The sequence below is a fragment of the Hippopotamus amphibius genome, chromosome 5, assembly GCF_030028045.1.
Source record: "Hippopotamus amphibius kiboko isolate mHipAmp2 chromosome 5, mHipAmp2.hap2, whole genome shotgun sequence".
Lineage (NCBI taxonomy): Eukaryota > Metazoa > Chordata > Mammalia > Artiodactyla > Hippopotamidae > Hippopotamus > Hippopotamus amphibius.
The window spans coordinates 143,966,927-143,990,582 of NC_080190.1; the positions used below are offsets into that span (position 1 = coordinate 143,966,927).

A 23,656-nucleotide genomic window follows, 5' to 3' on the forward strand; every position below is an offset into this window, starting at 1 on the left:
CAAAATCGCCAGTGCCTAGTTAGAATTCCTGAAACATAGAAATAATACAATAAGTGTTTGTAAAATGAATTTACCACCCTGCATTACTTGCTTAGCCATTTTTTTCTAGTGTACAAGCTGCTCATTGAAAAAAAAATCAGATGTTAACAATTAAGTATATAGTCTATTTTTAATCTGCAATGATGTGATGTATATGTTGATGCCATTACTTGGATTTATTTTTGTCTTTCACCTTAATGACCAAAAAATTCTAAATTATGCCTCACCTTATTTTTTATGTAAATCATTCAAACATAAAATTTTACTCCTCTTTTGTCACCTTCAAGAAAATGTAAAAATAATTTAAGAAAGTAAAAAGGGAAGTATAAGTAAAAAATCTTTTGGTAGAAGAAGCTATTGCAAGCCCCTAAGTTTGAGTCAATTCTCTGTCATCAGTTTTATATGTATGAATTCACTGCACCTTCATAACAATAACAGCAACAATAAAAATAACAACAATATCATGTTTGAATTAATTCCCTATCCTCTAGAATTTGAGCCATCAAAATAATCAGTCTGTGAAAAATGAAAGTTAAAGCTTTGAAGAAGTCTTTACAGGACTTTTTGTACCTCTGACATAGGCCTAGACAGCCTGATTTTCATTTTGAAGGATGACTTTGATCATTTATTTTTTTTCATACTTTTCTATTAAAACTCTTAAATGACTAGGCCTGAGGTAGTTGAACACCACACCCAAGAAGGACTTACCTGTAGTTTTGCTTTTCATTTCCTATGTGGAATCTGTCGTATTGTGAATAGGCTCGGTTTCCTTCCCAGTCCATTAACTCGATTCTTAGTGTGTACTGCCTCTGACTGGTTATGGCAAAAATAAACTCATTCCCCAGCCAATATTCACCAGAGGGATTTCCAAAACCCTGCGAAAGAAGACAGAGATTCAGTTGTTAATTTAGAGAGAAGCTCTTTTCATGTTTAGTATTAAGCTATGTTCTAAACAATAATAAAACATTCTCTAAAAGTAAAGATGGTTCTTTCATATTTTTATACACTTTCTTCAGTCACTCAACACTTTTCTGCTGTGTTTCCCTCCATTGAGGCTTACGTCTAATTCTTATTACAGTAAAATCTGATAACGAAATCTGTGTATATCAGTGGTCCCCAACCTTTTTGGCACCAGGGACCAGTTTCGTGGAAGACAGTTTTTCCACAGACCGGGGGCAGGGGGATGATTCAAGTGCATTATATTCATTGTGTACTTTATTTCTATTATTATTACATTGTAATATATAATGAAATAATTATACAGCTCACCATAATGCAGAATCAGTAGGAGCCCTGAGCTTGTTTTTCTGCAACTAGATGGTCCCATCTGGGGGTGATGGGAGACAGTGACACCCGAAGTGTGTTGCTTATGTCCAGTCTACTCCGTAATATTGTTTTGGTTGCTGTCACTGCAGGAAACCCTGCTTCACAAAGATAGGATGTTGGAAATGGAAGCAGGCTTTTCAGTGCTTTTGTGGCAATCTCAGGATATTCTGCCTTGATTTTAATCCAGAACGTATGGAGATTTGAAGATGTCTCAAACATACTTTTAAGGTCACCTTAATTTGAGATCTCAAACAGTTGATCCTCTTCTAGCATGGACAAAGTCGATTCACCTGGCTTATTCACAAATGGGTCGCAGATCCATTTCTTCCAAGTTCGGGGGTCTTTTGTGGTTGGGAAGTAACGCTCGAATTCTTTTGAAAGCTGAGATCATGCACCCGCTGGGAGAAAGAAGGGCCTGACTCAGTCTCTTTCAAAATCTCTGCTAACGTTTGAAACATGTCAAAAATCCCAATGTTCACTTGTCGCCCCCATAATTCCAGTTTGGCTTTCAATGCAGGCATTTTACCTGCTGACTTGAACACAGCTGCCATTCTCCCCTGAAGTGACAGATTGAGTTTGTTGAGCAGGTTGAATGTCATACAAGTTAGCAAGTTTTGCGACCCGTTCTGTGTCACTGAAATGTGCTGCCAGAGGTAACTCTTTTTTTTTTAAAGAAATCTTTGGAGCGGCTCTCATAACTCAAAAACTACCTTTAGAAAGCCACCTCACTTCTCTGTATAAGAGAAGACGTGTGTGCTCCGCATCCATCTTCTCACGGAGCTGTGTGAACAGACCTGAGTTAAGGGTATGTGCTTTAACGTGGTTGATAATTTTAACTGCATCCTGCAAAACATTAAGTTCAGGGGCATTTTTCAGCTAGCCAGAATTTCTCTACGGATGACACAGTGTGTAGACTCACATTCAGAAGCGACCTCTTTGACCCGAGTAGTGAAACCAGAAAGCCATCCGGTCATGGCAGCTGCTCTGTCCATGCATATGTTGACAAAAAATGACCAGTTCAGTTTTCCTGATATGTAATCATTCAAAGACTTGAATAGTTCTGCAGCTGTGGTGTTGGTTGGCAACAAAAGTGCACATAACATATCCTCATGCACATCCTCCTGAAAACTATATCGCACAAAAACAAGCATTGTTGCCTTGTTGTCAACATCGGCAGACTTGTGAACCTGGATTGCGTACCATGGTGACTCATTAATCCTCTCTAACAATTGTGCCTCAATATCCTCTGCTATTACATCAATTTGTCTAGCCATGGTGCTAACTGAAAGGGGAGCACATGCCACCTTTTGAACTGCAGCTTCTCTTAACAGTTCATGACAAATGTCCTTAGCAGCAGGTAGGATCAACTCTTCACCAAAAGCAAAGGGCTTCTCAGCTTTAGCAATGCAGTTAGCCATGAAGAATGCTCTCAGTGCACATCTGATGAAGTGGTGGCCTTCAATAATTGCTTCTGTTCTTCATGTTTACGTTTTTTTCTTTTGAAAAACTCCAAAGACTTGTCTTTTAATGCAGGGTGCTTGGTCTCCATGTGGCGAAACAGTTTTGAAGGTTTCATGCCTTTGTTGGATAGCCGGTCGCCACATATGATACAAAGTGGGCTGGGAGAACGTGAATCACCTGTTGCAATGAACCCGTAATTTAAGTAGGACTCTTGGTATTTTCTTTTAAATGCAGCTTCCTCTTTGTTGGCAGTCTTAGAGTCTTCTGCTGTCTCATCATTGGGTCTTACCCCCTTTTCAAAGAAGCTCTCCAGTGACATTTGTTTTTTACTCATTTTGGCTAGGGTTACCTCGTAGACTTACCAAAACTGTGACTGAGACAAGCGCACAGTGCAGGAAAGAGGTACGGTCAGAAGTGGTAAATAAAATAATGGGTGGGCCACCGACAGACTAAATGTCGGATTCTGACTTAAAGCCTGCCACCAGATGCAGTTGTACAATTGAAGTAGATCAACTCACTCGTCACTATAAAGCCTGCCACCAGATGCAGCTTCATTGTCACTTGCCACTCACTAATAGGGTTTTGATATCAGTCTGCAAGCAACTGATTTATTATGGTCTCTGTGCAGTCAACCCTCTCTGCGGATGATAATCTTGTATTTGCAGCCACTCCCTAGCGCTAGCATCACTGCCTCACCTCCACCTCAGATCATCAGGCATTAGAGTCTCATAAAGAGCAAAAAAACCTAGATCCCTCGCATGCGCAGTTCACTGTAGGGGTCACACCCCTATGAGAATCTAATGCTGCCACTGACCTGACAGGAGGCAGAGCTCAGGTGGTAATGGAAGCGATGGGGAGTGGCTGTAAATACAGACAAAGCTTCACTCACTTGCCCGCTGCTCACCTCCTGCTTTGTGGCCTGGTTCCTAACCCGGGGGTTAGGGGATCCCTGGTGCAGATGAGATGTTTTTGAATTAAATGAATCTGGTTAATAGGTTTAACTAGTGAATGCTTCTCAATCACAGCCTGCTTTAGAAAATGTTTCTAAAATACTAACTAATGTTTCTAAAATGTTAACAGAACATTTTCAACATAGTTTAAACATTTTTAAATGAATATCATCAGCATAGTATCAGACAAGTTATTTAACAATATTATTATTGTTTTTTTGTTATTATTCACAAGTCAAATTATGCTTAGATAATAAAAGATTACTAGACCCTTAACTTCTCTAGCTTTAACATTTTCATTTTTAAGTAATAATAAGCAATCCTGTAAATCCACGTCTTTAATCATTTAAATACTTCACCTCCATAGATTAGGATTTTGAGGCAGAAGGCTGACACTTAAGAGCTAGTGAGTGAACCTAGCTGGCTGCTCTGCCCCTGAATCTCAGTATGGTTCCATTGTTCTCTTTAGGGCAATTCCAGTCACTGTAACTATGTTCAAAATAGTTTGTGGGGTAAAAAAAGCAGTACACAAAAGAAAGCTAACTTTTAATGTTGGCTATGTTAGTGACAGGAAAATTAAAAACCCTAGGAAACTACTGGCATTCTAGATTTTAGGTATTCATAATTCCCTCAGAAAGTGTTCCTTGGTAAAACTTGAAGTTCAGTGTAATTCTTGTAGTGTAATACATGTCTGTATATCAAGAACACTGACCAGACTATGCACTCCTTGAGGACAGAAGCTGTGTTCTATTTGTGAATCCTCAAAGACTAGCAGAAAGCTGGCATACACTGGGCACTCCATGTGTTTTATTGAAGTTCAAAGAAAATGGGAGAAAGAGAGAAGGAAGAAAATGAAAGACTAGCACTTTGCAATTGCATTCAGAGAAGAAACTTTAAAACATAATTCTTGCTGTAAGTAATTTTGTTGAGTCTCAGAGGTGTTTCCTAAAGTGCCCAACTGAATCATAATCACGGGAGAACAAGTTGAAGAAAAAATATTCCTGGCTCCAATATGAATCAAACCATCTGACTGCCAGTCCATAACTCTGAATCTGAACAAACTCCCCACTTATCTTGCACACATTCATGCTTGGAAGACTTGGAAGTGTCCAGTAATCACAAATATACTTTAATGTTGCAAACAAGAAACATTCTGGTTCACTGAGGTATTCATTAATAAAAGTTTTATTTTATCTGTATTAAGAAGAAGTATGAGGAAAGTACTAAAATAATCACTTCAATCCTTATTTTCTCAACACAGAAGACAGAATTTGGAAAATATTTGTTTCTTTTCAAATTTAGCATATATAAACTTTACAGAATTACAACTATAGTAGAAGCGTTCTTAACTGATTTCTCCTTTAACCAGCTTAACACATGAATCAGTATTCTCCACTCCTTCTTTAAAATATATTAATGCCCAGAGTACACTAAAAGTATTAAATACATTTGTGCACTACTGTCTGCCAACTGAGTTACTTAAGTAACCAAAGACCAATTGTGTTTGGTCTCAAACTCACTTATGCCACTAATGTTACAGTAATGATAAGACATAATGTTATGTTGAATGTTAGTGGGGAAAGAGGAGTTTTTGTTTTGTTTTGATTTTTATAAAAACAAATTTAAATATTTAGACTTGCTCTATGAAAGCAAATCACTAAAAAATGCTTTTGAACTATATGCTGTTGCAATAACTCTAAAAGACTAAGGAAAATAATAAAACTTTAGAGGATTCTTAATGTACACTGCTTTGTATATGCCTTACTTGCTCTAGTTTAAAAAAAAACAGAAGCTAGAAATTTGATGCCTTTGATTATGGGAAAGTTTTATGAAAGAACCACTGACTCAGAATTCCAAGCTTTGAGCGTACATTTGAAAACTATTGGTAAATGAATGTATATTTTTTATATTCGATGAAATGTATCAACATACACATATATGTACACTTTTAAGGTTATTTCCCAATTTAACTTAGTTTTTGATTAACTGAACACTCTTTGTCCAAAGTGCAGTGCGTATAGTCATCCCTAAAGATCATCTACCTGTAGCTCAGAGTACAGATATAGGATTTACTGAAGTCCATACTCCAGTGTCTCCTTTCTTCTCTGTTCCTAAGATGCTCAAGTCATACTTTGCAAGGGTTCCACAGTGGCAAAAAATCTTGGAGCAATTTAAGATGTGCTAAGAATTTTACACATTCTTCAGGCACCAGTGCTACATACCAGGGAAAAGAGTGAAGCTTACCTTCTCCAATGAATAAGCAAAGCAGAAAGTTACAGAGGACTGAAGGTCAAAGAACTATCACATTCTCAGTTGCAGCAGCCACTGGGAAGAAAAAGACCACTGGGATTCTCCTTGCATTTCTTCTCAACTCAGACATGTCAAAACTCTCTCTATAGCCACTTGAAGATTCCCTCTTTTGTGCAGTCAGTTAGAAGAGATTCAGTAATTATACTAAATGTGAATAAGGAAGGTGGGAATGATGAAGTGTTAAGTTTTAGGTCAAATATTTCCATGCTGTTGAAAGTGCTGCAAGGATAAAAGCTCTGCAGCTTCTCATACAGTGATCTTCAGTGAGCCTCAGAAAAGGAGGAGCATTTGTGTTATTCCTCCAGGAGCCTCCATTCCCATCTTGGCATGCAGGCTTGCACCCCTCTCTAAGTGGAGATTAATAACCCTTCCTAAACAGTTTGCTTTTTCTGACTGAAAACAGAGGAAGAAGCAACTGAAAAGTAAGCAACAAAATTTGCCTTGACAAACCAAAATTTTATTTCATGCATCTTCCTGAAAAACTTTCTAAATATGCTCTATTGGCTACAAGGAATCAACACTACTGTTAGAGACAGTGTAGGGAGGAAACCTTCTAACAGCTAAGTGCAGTGATGCAGAAACAACCATTTCATCATAAAGATGAAAAATTCAAGAAAGAAGGAGGAAACGGGTTTCTACATTAGTAAACTGTCTACTGGATAGTTTATCAGGCAGACCACAAATCTGATGCCTAGGAACAAAGATTTGGCTTTGATTAAACAACTTCTACTCCCTATCTCTGCTCCAATTTGAAGCCTTGCTCTGCCACATATATGCTGTTACTTCTGAGCCTCAGTTTGCTTATACGCAAAACAAGGATTTAAAATGTCATTTCCATATACAGTGTTATGAGAAAGAAGTGAGATAATATATCTAAAGCATTTATCTTAGTGCTGATACATGAGAAGCACTTAACAAAAACCTAGTTGTTTTTATTATAATTAGAGGGTATATCACAATGTATAGTTTTTTTCTGCTTACTGGCCTCTCTCCCAAGAAGAGACTATAAGCTATGTGAGGTTGAGCAGGTTCTTTTCTACTCTGCATGAGAAAGGGAACAAAAATAATCCAGGGTCTTGCCTCAGCCTAAAAATTAATAAGGGGATACGGAATCAATTCTTTAAATGGCTTTCAGATTCTAGGAACTAATGTATTCTTATGACAAGTTGAATGTTGGCTTATACAAATGAGTACTGTCATTTTAATCCAAGAAGTTAATCATTAAATAACAAATTTAAACCAACTGGTTGCAACTGGGGCTAAACTATGATATAAACCAGTTTGTGTCTATAGATTATCTTCTTACTCTTGTTTCTGCTTTCCTAATGCTAAAGAGAAGCTGTCTTCTTCAACTCTAACTTGGTCCTGTTTTTTTTATTCCCTTTCTCACTACATCTCCTAAGTTGTAGGATCTACAAAAGAGGTGATTTTTGAGATCTTAAACCCATGCTAATAAATTGATACTTCTGACATTTGCTTTCAACTGGCAGGGCATATCAGAAACAGCTGTGGAGCTTTTTCAAAATATAGATTGACTTTTTCAAAATACAGATTCCTGTATGGAGGTTCTCACTCAGTACGTCTGGGGTGGTCTTAGAGATCTGTACATTTAAAAGGTTCCTCAGGTGAGTGTGCTGTGTACTAAAGGTGGAGAACAATTATGATGTAGAATAGCTATTCCGAGTGCAAATGGGAAAAAATAAATTAACAAGATCAAATTATCTCAGTGGTACACAGGGAAGAGACAGGCATAAAAGTTCACCTTCACATTGAAGATATTAGGAGTTAAGTGTTGATTATGTATTATGGAATTGTCCTTGAAAAAATTATATTTATGCCTGAAATACAGAGATGGCCAATGCACAAGCAAGCAAGAAAAGGTTTACACATTATTGTATGCATAACAGCTTACCACAGGTTTATATTTTACTCCAAATAGCTTGCAACATTCAGGAGAAGAAAAGTAAAATCTTGTACAAAATTCAGTGCTGACACTAAAAAAGCAGCAAGTCCTTATGGAATGCACAAACAATAGTAATAAAAATAGAATTTCTTCATTTTTATAAATAAAATCCAAGGATGTCATGTCATATCCTTTCATGAAAACTACTGTTTAGTAGCTTTTATGAAACTACTAAATCATAATCATATGAAAGATTTTGATATCATAATTCAAATATATTGTTAATCAATTTTATTTCTCCTTTACCTTTTCAGCTAAATTCCAGGCAAAAGACCCTGGAATTTAGCTGAAACTAATGCTGACTTAAAATTGGCCTTAAAAACCACATTTTTGCTTAAAAAAAAAAAACCACACAGAGAAAAGACCAATATTCATTAGTTTTTGCCAAAATCTTCAGATACGTTCAGTTTTGGTTTGTATTTTTCCAAGTTAATAAAATAATTGTCTCTGACACATTGTTTCATCTGAGTAATAATAATGCTCACAGGAAGTATTGACTTTTTATAGCTGAAACACGATTGAAACCAGGCACAGTCCATGTATCTTATGGGTTTCATCTCTTTTCACAAAATGATTAAAGAAAACAGGTTAAGAAGTCAGGGTTGCTGAGCTGTGGCTTTCCAAAGGTGCTTCATATATAATTCAATTGTGTATCTCCTCTAACTGCTGAGACAGCCCAAAAAAGATCAAAAGATGATTTTATTTCAGCATTTAAAATTTCTTTCATATTTTTCTCCTTTTAATGTGAAGGTGTTAAAATGCAGTTGAAAACGTGCTCTTAATTTCTTTCTAGAAACAAAGAACTCCCAGAAGGTACGGTGCTCAGACTGAAATATCTGTGTCAATAAGAAGCTCTGTTTATGGGGGTAATTGTTTTCAATACAAAGACAGGTTGTCTCCAGGGCATTAGTCACTACCTTCTATAAAGTTAGGCCACTTGGGTACTGTCTGGAACTCCTAGCTTGATTGGGCTTTATATGCAAAAGTACTGCTGATAAGTGTTATTGCTGCAGGTCACTAAATGGTATCCTCATGGCTTGAAGGAGTTAATATAGTTCCCTAAGTGCCTCATTAAAAAACCCCTCTCCAGACTTCCCTCTCGGCAAACATCTTTACAAATCCATAAACCAGATTTTGCTGAATCTCCTCATAAGGAAGTTTAAGTGAAAACAAAGCTTAGGTAAAAGATTTTGCAGGGTTAAAGCCAATGTTAAGAATCAAAGAATTTGCACATCTTCCATGTTGAGAGAGGTTTAAAAATAATAATTATATGCAGTATTTGTAATTTCATGGGTTGGCAATTTTAACACATTGTTCTGGAGACCTTCTGAAGCAAGGGGCAGCCCATAGATATCAACCAGTATGATGGGAAGGAGAGAGGAAAGGCAGAAAGGAAGGAGGAATGAAACTTTATTTCTACACTCAGTGCTTGAGAAAGAAGTGAAGCGTCTTACTGTATATAACAGGAGATCAGTGAAGACTGAGGAGGAAGTGGTACACGTCAAGAAGTTCTTTTTCCCAAAGGATGCACACCCTAGCAGCAAGTTCTGACTCAGGGGGCAGATTGGGTGTGACTGATAAGAGTCAGCATAAGGAGTCTATATCCATTCTTTGCGGAGTCATGTTATTTTGTCTTTAGGTGAAAGAAAAGCTCTGGAGGAAACAACTGAAACACTTTACACCATGCATTTTGCTGAAAATTAACCAAGTTACAACATATGATAAATTCTTTTCATTAAAACAAGAAACATCATCAGACTCATGTTTGTCAAAATGTTTCAGAATTTTGGCATTTATCTCGTTTCTGACTGTGTAGAATTGACACTCAGCTCATAAATTGTTCTAGTTTGCATAAAAATGATAGTCTTTCTACTTTAAAAAAAGGAGAGGAGTAAAATTCACAAAGCCATGATTAAAGAATAACTCAGTCCCATTCTAAAAATGAAAAAAATTGCTTAAGATATATACATTTGGTAGATGCTTATCAGACATGAATCAATGCCATCCTTCATACGCTAGCCTCTCTTACTTAATGCGCCTAGCTTGCCAAGGCAGCAGATGCTTACAGCTAGTAAGTCACCATTTTGGAAAGTCACTGTGATGACAACTTTATATTAAATTTTCTCTTATCATTAGTATTAATAAAATGTATTTCAGACTTGCCAGAATCTATATCTAAAGTCTAATTATCAGATAACTTCTTCACATCTCATTTTAGTAGTGAAAATAATCACGATTTAAGTTGATATGCAAAATAATACCTTTTGCCAGAGTTAAGGAAAAAAAATTGCAGTCTTTGATGTTTTAATCTTGGATAATAATAATACCTACTGTTTACTGACATTTCAATGTGCCAAGTGCTTTACTTATAGCTAATCTTCACAGTATCCCTGCAAGGCAGGTGAAGTACTATTATTAATGTCCCCTTTTAACAAGTGAGAAAGTTAAAGTATGGGTTACATGATTTGCCAAAAATCACTCCATTTGTAAGTGGTAAAGTGAAGACTAGAACTGTGCATGTGCAAGACAGGAAGCCATATCTCCAGGGGACCCCAGAACCAAGCATTTTCAGTCTACAGAATCCAAAGAACAGAAATGTTGCCCTTGGAGCTCTTTACAAGGCAAGAAATCTTTTCATAAGGAAAAGCTGGGTTCCAGCAGCTTGTATGGACTGATTCAAGACTAGCTAGTCAGTTTCTAAGTGTGAAATTCTCCTGATCCTTTAAATTTCACCCTGATCCCTGAAAATGTGGAGACAGATTTGAGAGCCTTGTGTCCTTTCTCCTTGCTGGTTGACCTCAAAATATAAGTTCTTTCTTTTCCCAAAAGCCTGCGCCATGGTAATGACTTCTACACACATTAGGTGACAAGCCCTTGCTCAGTAACATCACCTTTATCCTATGTTCTCACAGGTAATTTTGCATATTTTTGGTTTAAGTGAAAGATTTTACATTTATCTCTGTAAAATTCTACCTTGTTGGCTTTAGCCTACCTTTCTATCTTGAGTTTATGGTTTATTGACGCCATCAAGTTTCCAAGCTTGTGTAACTCCAAACTTAAACTATGTATCTGATAAAAATATTGTAGACACAGAGACACCACTGAAGACCTTCCTTCATTTATTAAAACCCTTTATTTACCTATGTTTGGTCAACTACTAACCTACTAATGGGTAAACTGTGATGTTGACCAACAAACCACAGTTTTTACACATTTTCAACAAGAATATCAAAGCAGAACTTAGGCTAGTACAACATTTCTCCTTATCTTTTGCTTTACCTTCTGAGGGGAGAATTTGTCAAAAATTTGTCAAGACAAGAATTATCCAGAGACTTCCTAGGTGGTGCACTGTTTAAAAATCCACCTGCCAATGCAGGGCACACGGGTTCGAGCCCTGGGGCAGGAAGATCGCACATGTCGTGGAGCAAATAAGCCCGTGCGCCACAACTATTAAGCCTGTGCTCTAAAGCCCGTGAGCTACAACTATTGAGCCTGTGTGCCGCAATTTTTGAAGCCCACGCACCTAGAGCCTGTGTTCTGCTACAAGGGAAGCCACCGCAACGAGGAGCCCATGCACCGCAATGAAGAGTAGCCCCCACTCGCAGTAGCTAGAGAAAGCCCGTGTGTTGCAAAAGACCCAACACAGCCAATAAATAAATAAATAAATAAATAAATAAATTTATATATATAAAAAAAGAATTATCTGGAAGATTTAAATGTAAAAGATGAGAGTTAGTCCACAAATGGAAATCCTCTTCCGTTACTGTGCCTTGATATTTTGTCAGCAGATTTTAACAGTTAATATTGTAGGCATTATGTGATTATTGGATTATGGATTATTTCAATCATCACTGTATTATTTTGGAAAAACTGATCTCCCAACTTACTTAGTTTCCTCTTAAAATGGAGTATTAGCTAACAGTTTTGATATAAAAATTAGATAAAAATTTATGAGGCTTATACGTATTAAACATTGCAAGGGTTAGCTATGATGATGGTGATGGTGATGATGGTGATGACGATGTCTGCTGTTATTTTGGAGACCTCAGTGAATCATGCCTCACAGTTCACACCTTTGTGTACTTGTCTCACTCTGAATCTGGGCTGGCCCTGTCACCAACTTTAACTGAAAGAATGCAGTGGAAGTGACAGCATGCCATTTCTGGGTCTAATAAATCTTAAGAAGGCGTGGAAGCTTCTATTTTTGCGCTTGAGGGATATCAACTGCAACATAATATGTCTGATGACCCTGGATCACTGTACTCAGAGAAGCCCAACTTAGCCACATGGAGGAGTTCTCAGTCCATAGCCAACAACAACTTGCCAGCCACGTGAGTGAAGCCATTGGTAGTACCTACCGGCCCTGCCCACAGCCCTGCACAGTCCTCTTGTCCTGGTTCATGTACGCAGTCTGGGTCTAAATTCTAGCTTCCTCCAACCTCATTCAACGAGGTACAAATTCAGACAATACATAAGAGTTCACTAAATAATTTCAGTAATATATTTTTCTTTCTGATGCACACATGGAAATCATTTACTGAAAAAGATTTATGAGTGTTTTGTGTTTTATGAGAATAATGTATCATTTTATTTTTAAAATAACTGAAAGACATCTAAAAATACAAGGGTTTATCACAAAGTATAGTGAAGAAAATCTCATCATAAAACATCAAAAACGATGTAAATTCTTCCATCTTACCATTTTATATTCTTTCCAACCTCTTTGGAAATCTAGACTTCCATCTTCACGATGTTGTATTACAGTCCAACCTCCCCCACTGAGATCCATATTGCAAAACACCTGACAAAGGGAAAATAAAGTCAAGTGAAAATTATGTTTATTTTAAAGAAACAGGTATGAGATATGTATCAAGACAGAAATAGGATGGATAGGCCTATACACAAAAATAATAAAAATTGCCATGTTGAAAACATTAATTTAGACATTTTATTAGTTATTTCTTCCTATATTCGAGTTGTTTCTGATTAAATCCCATCAAATGTGCATAAATTACTTGTAAAGGTTTAAATCAGTCAGCTGAAAATTATCTCAGTCACAGAATATAAAAATTATTTTAAAAAAATTTCTCTTAAATGGTAATAGGCACTGTGTATATTCAATTTTTAAAACACTACTAAAGTTTCCAAAATTACAGACCATTTTATTGCTTAAACATAAGATTTGGAATTTTTTATCTATAATTTATTAAATCACAATATACTACTAACAAAGGTTTTGGAAAAATAATTAAAAAATCATATATATTTAGCTATTATATGTTTCATTGTATATTAACTCCTATATACTCATACACTACAATAATTAGTCTTGATGGTTCAGTATTACATTAGGGGCAAAATTTGGTCCCCAGCATATGGAGAACACATTATTTGCTTCAATTTTCATCATGAACAATAAGAAGAGAACATGACATACTGTATTTCTTCTGACTGTGAGAGGCATTTCTTTCCCATGTGGAAAAGTTATCCAAATCTTTCAAAGACTTATGCTTATTTCAATTATTCTAAATACAATAGTATTTATTTAGAAATTGATTCATTTTCCCCAGAGTCTGCAGAAGGAGAGAAACATATCTGTAATGGGATTATCTTTGGAGAGTAATCATTGTAATTGATGTAGCATGAATGTGGCAGCTTGATTATTCAAGGGCTCAGCTATGGGGAACATCATTCCCCCAGCAACTGACTACTAAAGCAATCTGAATGCTGACTAAAGGTGCAGATATGAAGCAACAGCAGCAGGCAGGCTATATGGGCATAGAGCCTGATTAAAGGAAAAACCTCAAGTGTTTTCCCTGAGGCATTAAATATGGAGCACAAATGGCTAAAGGGTATGAAAACAACGGCAAGAACTGCCATTCAAAGGACAAATTATCCATGTACTTCTTCGGAGTAAAAGGGACTATGAGCTACATACTTAACTGTGAGCCTATAAAAATACACAAAATGCTCTCCTGAGGGCTCTTCTTCTAATTTGACAACAGCCACCCATCAGTAAGTACTCTTCATCACTAGAAAATCACTCACCTCCAAGATCACAAAGTTGAAATTCCCGTCCCTGTCCTAAAGTTCTCCCTCTACTTATCCCTTAACCTCTAGACATCGGCTCTTTGTCCTCTACATAATCTCTATCTAGTCTTTTGTCTTCCTTAATTCTAATTCAATTTTTTCTCACCCAACAAGCATTTTTTCGGGCTTTGACTCTGTGTTACAACTGGCAATGTTATAATCAACAAAATATGGATCATGTCCTCAAAACACCTAAAAGTTTAAATAATGAGTGCTCCTGTAGAATTAAGAAGATGTAGGAATCCACAATTTTCAACTCTAGTGCCCTGGATAATAGAGTCAGCAATCTGAATGAGAAATTTAAGGAAGAGAGCTAACATGTGAGAAAAGAAAATGATCATGGTTTTGGAAACCTAGAGTTTTGGATAGCATAGTCATCCAAAAGCAGGAAGTTACTGATCAGTTAGAGATGATCTAACTGTAGGGAGACCAAGGGTAAGAATAAGGATAAGAGCATGAGGGACTAAGAAAGGAATAGTCATAACGATAGTACGCTTTTTAAGTGCTAGATAATTTAAACACTTTATGTGCATTTTCTAATTTATCTCACAACAACCCTATGATGTAGGTATGATTATTATCTCCATTTTGCAGATGAAAAACCTAAGGCTTCAAGTATTTCAGCAACTTACCAATGGTTATTATTAATATAACAAGTACTGGATCTAGGATCTGAACCCCCTGTTTACCTAATTCAAAATTACATTGGGGGTAATCTTCTTGAAAGCAGTGGTTGATAGCATAAAGATGGAATTTTAAAGAAGCAAAAAAAAAAGGGGGGGAAACAGATGTGGGGGGTGGGGAGGGTCCAAGAACGGGCTTTGGTGAACAACAGGTGGAGATAAAAGACAGCAATAACCTTTAGGTGGGCAGGAACTTCAATTTATTTGCTACTATCGCCAGTGCCTAGAGCAGTGCCTAACCTATAGCAGGTACTAAGTGAGTATTTGTTGAATAACTAGAGATGCAATAAGAAAAGATAAAATAGGAAAAGTTGATTAATGGGATGCAGTGAAAGCTGTGGATGGATTTTGAGTTTGGAGAGTTATCTACTTAATCAAATATTCCAGAGAAGTCAAGGTAAATAAAGATTAAGAAAATACACACTTAAAATGAAGGAGCCATTAGTGACCTTGAAGAGAGAGAATGCAGGATTTCTGTAAGAATAAAATCCAGATGGCACAGTTTACAGAGGGCATAGTGGTGATTCAACACAAGTGGCCAGAGTGGAACTTTACTGGTAAAACAGATAAGAGTAAGTGAAAATGTCAAGGAAGCATTTTGTTAGAGGAAACTAATGTCACTTGTTTTGTAATTAAATTTTACCCTGCCTTGACTGGTTAATCTAGAATTTTTTTTTCCAGATTTTGATATCCTAATGGACATTGATTGCCTGAAAGTTTGCCAAACTGTGTTTGCAAACCTATAAAGTCCACTTACACACTCAGGGAAATGAATAGCTACATCTACAAATATAGAGTGTGTAAAGTATTTTTTATAGTTTTTTATTACTATTATCTATGTTATAAAAATTCTATGCACTTAAAAAGTTTTAAAATCACTAATTACAGAAAAAGACAACTTTCCTTTTAAACAAAGGTATCCAGTGATTTGAAAATGTCAAGATGTGCTGGCAGCACTTCCTAAGTAGACTCAGAGAAAGTTAACCAGAGGAGAGAGAGGTTACCCAGGCAGATTACTGCCTTGGAAGCCAAACTGCAGAGAAGTTAAGAGGTTAGACTTATGCTCCATGATTCTTATTAGGACTTCATAATACCAGCAAGGATAACAGCTGCCATCTGTGGAATGTGGCCACAACAGAACTGAATGACACATTGGTTAGGGCCATGGACTTGGGTGCTACATTACCTGTGTTCAAGTCCCACCTCTGCTCTCATTATGTCGTGGATGTCTTGCAAGGATTAAATGAGTAAGTGCATATAGAGTTTTTAGAACAGTGTTTGGCACATAATAAACTTTGTCTCTTAGATGTATTTTACAAGAGATAATATGTATTTATATTGTGCATATATACTCTATGTAGATAATATCTCATATAACAGCTTACTATTATAAATATTTCATATAATTTATTATTTATAATTTATTATGAATAAATGGAGCATATGCTTTATATAAAGCCAAAATATATAGAAGTTCAATAAACTGTCCTTATGATTACAATTACCAGCTTCTTGTTAATAATATTGGCATCATCAATCTTTGAACAAGCTTTTTATTGTATGTGTATATGTACATATATATATGAAGTTGGATTCATGCTAGCACACACACACACAAAAGACCACATTATTTCTAGTCAGAAGAAAAATAAAAAGCCTATGCTTAACAGATGAAGGAAGTTCAAAAAAATAGGTGGTTGGTTTCAAAAGATTTGAGACATGAAAGGACTTGAAAAGTTCCTTCGCCAATATGGTGTGGTCTGTGCTATCTGGCGGTGTCCTTCCTGTAGACACAGGCCCCACTACACTTACTATGCCTGTTGCATTTATTGATTATAAGACTTGGGCTTAACTCTATCCAAGAAAAGATTGAACTGGCTTCTATCCCAGGCAAGGTCAAAGCTTTCAAGCATTAAATATCTTTTAACATAATATAACGATTTAAACCCAAACAAAAAGGGGAAATTTGATTCACATAGTTCTTACACTTTTATGCTGCATACAAGTTGGAATGATTAACCTTGTGAGTGTTAATTATTTTTCCATAACCTTAAATAAAAAAGGCTCAACACATTTGTTACAGTACTTTCCCAAGAATTAGGGAAATTATAATTTCAGAAATAAAATTTTAAATATTTTACAATAATCAGAGTTATGATTTAATGGTTTGTTTTACTGAATGAACCTAAGCTGGTTATAGTGCATTTGGTTTTAGAAACTTATGAAATAAAAGGAAAAATCCTATTCCCTTACCATGCATTGAAGGGAATTCAGAGAGGAAAATAACCACAAGCCATTCAATAATGGAAAAAAAAAAGTAAAAAAAAAAAAAAAAAAAAAAAATATATATATATATATATATATATATAAATGATTGAATTCTCATTTTCTATCTGCTTGAAGATTTTAATAGTCCTAGAAAACTGCCTTTGGCTTTCACGTCACATTTGAAAAGATAATACTTTTCTAACTTTTGCAGACATTCTTTCTTGGCAGGGAATGATGTCCGTCAAAACAACTGTATAACAATTGTGTATACTTGCAACTCTCACTCTGCCTAAAATTAATAGTTCCTATTAATATCAATAGCTTTTGTTAATTGCTTAAATACGCCAACTTGATTGATCCATATCTTATATCATACACAGTTGAACTCTTTGTTTTCTTTTGGTTTGTTTTTGTATAGGCTTGCCTTGAGTTTCTTACCCTTGCTAGAACTTCTGCAAGCATTAAAATGAGCAAATTTTTTGCTAAGCATATTCACAATTAGCACCAAGCTTTATAGCTACAAAGTACAATCTACACGGAAGGGTGAAGGTTCTAAAAGATGCATTTTCCAATGAGAGGAAATAAGAGAAGAAAATGAGATTACAGGGTAGGAGCAAGTGGGGTGGCTTACAATCAAAACATAATTTTCAGACAGTAAACTCTTACCCGTGTCGCTCACTTGGGTTCCTATAAAAAACAGCTTCAGCCAACTTACGTACTTATAATACTTACAATATATTACTACTTATATCGCTTTTATGTTATACACTTATATACTTATAATATATTACTTACATTATATAAGTAATTATCCTACTTAGGTCCCTCTTAAGATGGTACAGTCTAGAGTTAACTCCTTTGTTACAAAGCCTGTGTTCAATATTTACTTTATGATTTGGGCAAGTTATTTTTCTAAAATAGGGATAAAGGGAGCACCTATGTCACAGAGTTATTGAAAGGAGTAAACAAGTGAGTATATATATCTAAAGCGCTTAGAATAGAACCTAGCAAACTGTAAATGCACAGTACTTTTGAACTATTATATTAATCAGTTTCTAAATTACATTGTGGAAGTTCACACAATATTTGTTCTTACTAATGCTAAGCTATGTGAATATAAGAAGGGATTTAAAACAAAATCTGCTACCTACAAGAAAGTGTAGGTGTATCAGCTTAAAGAAGCCATTTCCACAACAGAACAATATTACTACTTGCGAGAGGATCGTGATCATAAAGCAGAAAGAGTAAAACAAGCGAATGAACCCTTAAGTCGGGAAGAAGACCAAAGTCTTTCTTCCTTATGACCAGTTATCTCCCCCTCTCACCATGCTCTGCTACTATTTCCAATCAAACTAAATCTAATGACAGTCCAAATGACATGTGAATTTCTCCTTCTTCCCTCTGAAGGGCCATGGAGCTGTTTCTATAGTGATAAAATCTGCCTTTTATGGGCCTGTATTGATATTATTGCTAATCTGTTCAGGGTACTATTTTTCCCTAGTGCTAAATCTAATAAATTTAATCTAGCAAATATTTAGCATTTGTGGATTTGACATTTTAGATTTTTTTTAAAGAACAACACTGAAGCCCTATAATATGCAAAATTCATCATTTTGCAGAGGTGTAAATTTAAATCATGTTATCCTTGTGAAACCAACATAGAAGTCAGCCACTGAACTAGTGAACTGGATCCTCTAACCCATTCTTTTATGTAAGTCTTTTTAAAAAGCAAATTTATTTGTGTATAAGTTATTGTTCAAATTTATGAGTTATTATTCAAGTTTGTAAGTTATTCAAAATATGTTAGGACACTTTTCTTCCACCCTAACAGAAGCAGTGGTTCTGCAAATTGCCTGTGCATTATTTGCATCTCAAAACATTTTGAACTAGAATAGTTATGAATTAACATGACTTAAATTTAATGGAATGATCAAACTTTACTTGCAATGCCCTCACTAAGGGCCAGTGGTAGTATTGGTGATGGACTGAAAACGATTCTAAACGTGTAAAAGTTAATCTAAAAACTTTAAAAATTATTTTATTTTATATTCATACATATAGAATTATTAACAGTCTAAAAGGAGGGTCACAATATTTTTAGTTAACTTTTTTATAGTCATTATGTTAAAGGGGAAATGACATTCATTTAGGGTTTCTTTCACGTCTTGGGCAGCACTATAGGTAAACTGCAGAAACTATTTACATTAAGCTCTACTCCTCTCCCCTAGGACAGTTTCTGACACATTTTATGTGCTATCTGTAGGGTGTGTCAGTGTGTGGGCGTGCATATATGCCTGTGCACATGTATGAACTGAATTTAAACTTTAGTATGATTTTAAGATATCAACGAGCAGAGTAGGAAGGCTTCGTGTCATATGACCCAAAGGATTCAAAAGGCTCCTTTTCACAATAAATTACCCTCTCTTCTTTACTCCTAAACTTACTATTGTACCTTCACAGGTTTTTGTTTGTTTTTGTTTTTAAGACATGGAACACCTGATTCAGTGAAATTGTGCACAGCAGCCAAAAATGAAATACAGTGAAACCAAACTTCTCTGGTAGGTGACCCAGGTAGCAATGTACATAACTGTGTGCCACCTCTTTTACCTCCTATACTTTCTCTCTCTCTCTCCCCCTTGTTATAGGACAGTATGGAAGACCTCTTTTCAGAAGAAAATTTTGTCCTGGCAAAGAGAAAAAACACTGAACTAACTTAAACCACCAATCCTCACTGAAATCAGCAGAGAGGACATTAGTAGAGTTCAGACTCTCCCTCTTGGAAATTGTGTGACATCTGGCAAACTGGTCTCCATGATCCATTTCCCTCACCCATCAAAGGAAACTAACAACCAAAATGACTAAGTAAGTTAGGCTTACTTACTATATAATACACAAAAGTGTTGATATTATCATCAGCAGGTCATTTATTTATTCATTCATTTCAGCACATACTTACTGAGGACCTACTATGTGCCAGAAACTATTCTGGGTCCTGGGAAATCAAAGATAAAATTAAAATCCTTGCCCCATAGAATTCTGGTAGTGAGAGTGTCATGCAAAGTTGTTTGACAGAATCAGGGAAAGTCTTCCAAGAGCATCTGCACAGTACCCAGAGGAAATGGGGACAAAGGACTGGTAATTTAGGTGGGGCAAAGAGAGGAGAAAAATTGTTCCATCCTTTGAGGATAAAGCACTACAAGGGCAGGTAGTCTTCTTGGGGTCTTGAGCAACTGGCCAAAACTTTTTACTTTGTTGAAGAACTGGGCTCTCCTCAAGGCTCTCCATAAACCCTGCCTCAAACAGCCTCTATCGCTACATTTCTACAGTATGTTATAATTTCTGTGTAACTGTCTGTCTTCACCACTACACTGGGAACTGTTTTATATTATGTCCCTAGTCATTTACTGACAAATAAATGACATACACTTTATATGTACTGAATGAAAGAATGGATGGATGATTTAATGAATAAATAGGGAGAAAGAGTACATAGAAGAGAGGTGACAGCAAGAAGATAGTGTTTTCTTACTTCAGAGTTTACTTTGGATCCTGTTCAATATACTGATGAAAACTATCCTCCAACACACTCTTTTAGGTGAATATGAAAAGCAAATCCTTTTGAGATTATGAATTAAGATAGAATATGTTTCTCTACCCTAATAGGAGCAGTGGTTCTAGAAATATGTCCCTAGCTCTCTCTCCACAGTATCTAAACTGAAGATAATGTGTACCATCTGTGCCCTTGGGACTTTTGGAAGACTGTTCCTAACTCATCCCCATGTACTTGAAGTATATGTGACTTCAACATGTAATCTGTACAACATAAGCATTTATGAACAATGGGACATCCCAGGAACGAACAGAGTAAATAGAAAACTGTGTGTGAAATAGGGATGGGATGTGTGAGAGTTGGAAGAGGTTTTAGTACAATAGGGTTTTCATCTTTTATGGACCTGGGAAACAGAGTATCTTTGGGAGAAAAGAGCTCAGGCACATATACTTTCAGTTTAACAAGCTCACAAATCAATCTGATTATTCAGCAATTCAACTAGGATCTGCTTTACATCTCATAAACAAACACTTCTGGTTTTACCTTTTTGGGTTCTGGCATATTATTAATATAAATAGTGTAGATTCCACTTTTATTAAAACCAGCTTGATATACATCTGCACAGTCTCTAAATGGCTTTTCTTCCTCTTTTTTTCCTCCCTTTAGTAAAACTGCAAAAAAAAAAAAAGATTGCAATATGTGAATATTAGTACCATTAGTGCCCAAATGGACTCCAAATATAGCTAAGCAAGTCTTAATTTTCCTCCAAACAAATGTCAATGTCACATTTATTGAAAAATCAATCATAAGAACAATAGTAGATTTTGAGGTGACTCACAGAATAACAAAACTATAGGAAAAATATGTGATCAATTTATATAACTTAATACTTGTTATATTTTGCTTAACTTCTCAAATCTTAATTTTCTCTATCACTTCCAGAACATCAACTCATGGGACAAATAACCTGATCACATAATACCTGCAATTGGTAACAATTTTGTCAATGTTTCTCCAAAATTTCTAAAACGTTCTTACCTACATTTCATAAGAAAGTTTGAAAAATGCTGAAGCATTTTTGGAGGAGGAAGAGATGAAGATAAATTCAAACATAAAAATACAATATGGAGGTTTAAGATGCTAAAACAAGGTTGTACTGTTTTTCTGTGGCTTTATTTTGAAGAGCTCCTAGAAATTTTTATTTTTAAAAAACTCTCAAAAATAGTTAAAAAATATAAAGAAGTCTCTGATCCAATTTAACTATCTAGAATGAAAAGGGAAGTGAACTTTGTTTTTTACTTAATGATCTGAAATTAAACTACCAGGCAGATGACATACAAATAGAAGTATAAAAATTAATAAGATTTGAAGTTAAGTTATATAGGTGGAAGAGATCAGTAAAGGCTGGAAGTAAAGTGGAAAAAGACATTTAATTAGAGATAATCTCTACTGAGAGAAGCTTTATTTCATTCACTGAGCTTCAACCATTATTAAGTTCTTATTAATGAGATCAAAATGCAAAAACGACTCATTTAATAGTCCTTAGCTAAAGATATAGGTGGTATATTTATAAAATATTTATGATTTAGTATTTCCTACTGAATATGTGTTATTTTAGCAATTTGCTTCATTAGCCTTTTTTTTTTGAAGTTAAGATTAAGAATATTTTATAATCTTGACCTTAAATCTGTGGTTATTTAATAATTATCGCTTTCAATCACTCTGAGCCACAAAGGTATGTTAAAATAATAATATCAAAGGTAAACTATGAATCAATACTTTTAAATTGATTTTGTGTTCCAACAATTTAAAGTATCAACCTGACATATTTACGACACATGATGTTACTAATTTATAGGTAATTAAAAATAAAGTCTAATCTTTGTTGAAAGAATGACTACCTCAATATAAATTATTTCAAATTTTCAAAAATAACTATGGTTCAAAGAAATGAAATATCCATGTCAAATATACTGCCATAACAAAAATATAGAATTATAACATTTAATAGCATTATGGTTCTCTACATAGCTCATGTTTGCACTAATGATTTTGCTTACTTATATTAAAAACTACTTCTAAACTCTACCCATCACAATTGCAATATCAACACAAAATAAGTAAACAGAGGACTATAAGTCCATATGATGGAGAAGAAGCACTGCACAGAATGTATGCAAATAGAAATTAAAAATGAATATGTGTATACTCAAAAGCCACTTTTAATGGCATTGGGCATGTCAAAGGTCTTGTTTTAAAAAAAAAACATCAATGCATTTCACTTGTGCTTACTTATTTTACGCTAAATGGACTATTATTTTTCTTAAAAAAACCTTCCTAAATTCTAAATGCTTGCTCTTCTGTTGAAAAGTTGAAATTTGATTTGTACCAAATCAGAGGCAAAAAAAAAAAAAAAAAAAAAAAGGATGTAAAGAAATACTAACTAAAATTTATAATCCCTTGAGGGGATGAACAACACAGGAAGATGTGGTCAAGAGAAATTCAATGGTAAACCCATTTACCACTTCCTGCCCTCCCTTATTTAGTTATGTAAGAAGAATACGTTCTTTCCCTTCCCACTTCTCTGCCACCTCCCTTCCCCTTTTCTTTTCCCTTTCAGGATGTTACGAGTGAAGAGGCTGTTGTGTGGGAAAAGGGAAGCTACTTTCACACATTTTCAGTAACACAGAAAAAAGGGAAAAGTTGGGTATTACCTTATTTTTCTGGAAACTAATTTATAAAAATGTTCAAACTATGACTGTAAGTCTTATAACTGGAAAAATGGTTTGAGGAGTCTACCGTAAAAGGTACAACTAGTACTATGGTTATACTATGGATCTGTCATTGTTGTTGTGGCAATGTATCTGATATAGACATTCATTTCCTTGAAATATAGTTTGGTATTTTTGAAAAATTTAAATACATTCTTTCCAGAATATTAGATTGCTTGTTTTTAATTACTTACTAATTAGTAATATTATGCTTGAAAATCTGATCCAGGCTACATCTTAGAGTA

The 23,656-nt window shown here is 35.3% G+C and overlaps 1 protein-coding gene across 4 annotated transcripts in view; it reads right to left on the bottom strand.

Moving 5' to 3' along the window:
* The window catches only part of ANGPT1 (angiopoietin 1), a 266,903-nt gene that overhangs the window by 40,711 nt on the left and 202,536 nt on the right, over positions 1 to 23,656 (bottom strand). For all 4 annotated transcript variants that reach the window (XM_057736145.1, XM_057736146.1, XM_057736149.1 and 1 more), the window contains 3 exons: positions 21,184 to 21,311; positions 12,749 to 12,850; positions 748 to 914 (listed from right to left, as the gene is read on the bottom strand). In XM_057736145.1, the coding sequence (XP_057592128.1) occupies positions 748 to 914; positions 12,749 to 12,850; positions 21,184 to 21,311 (397 nt within the window). The remainder of the gene's footprint in view (positions 1 to 747; positions 915 to 12,748; positions 12,851 to 21,183; positions 21,312 to 23,656) is intronic.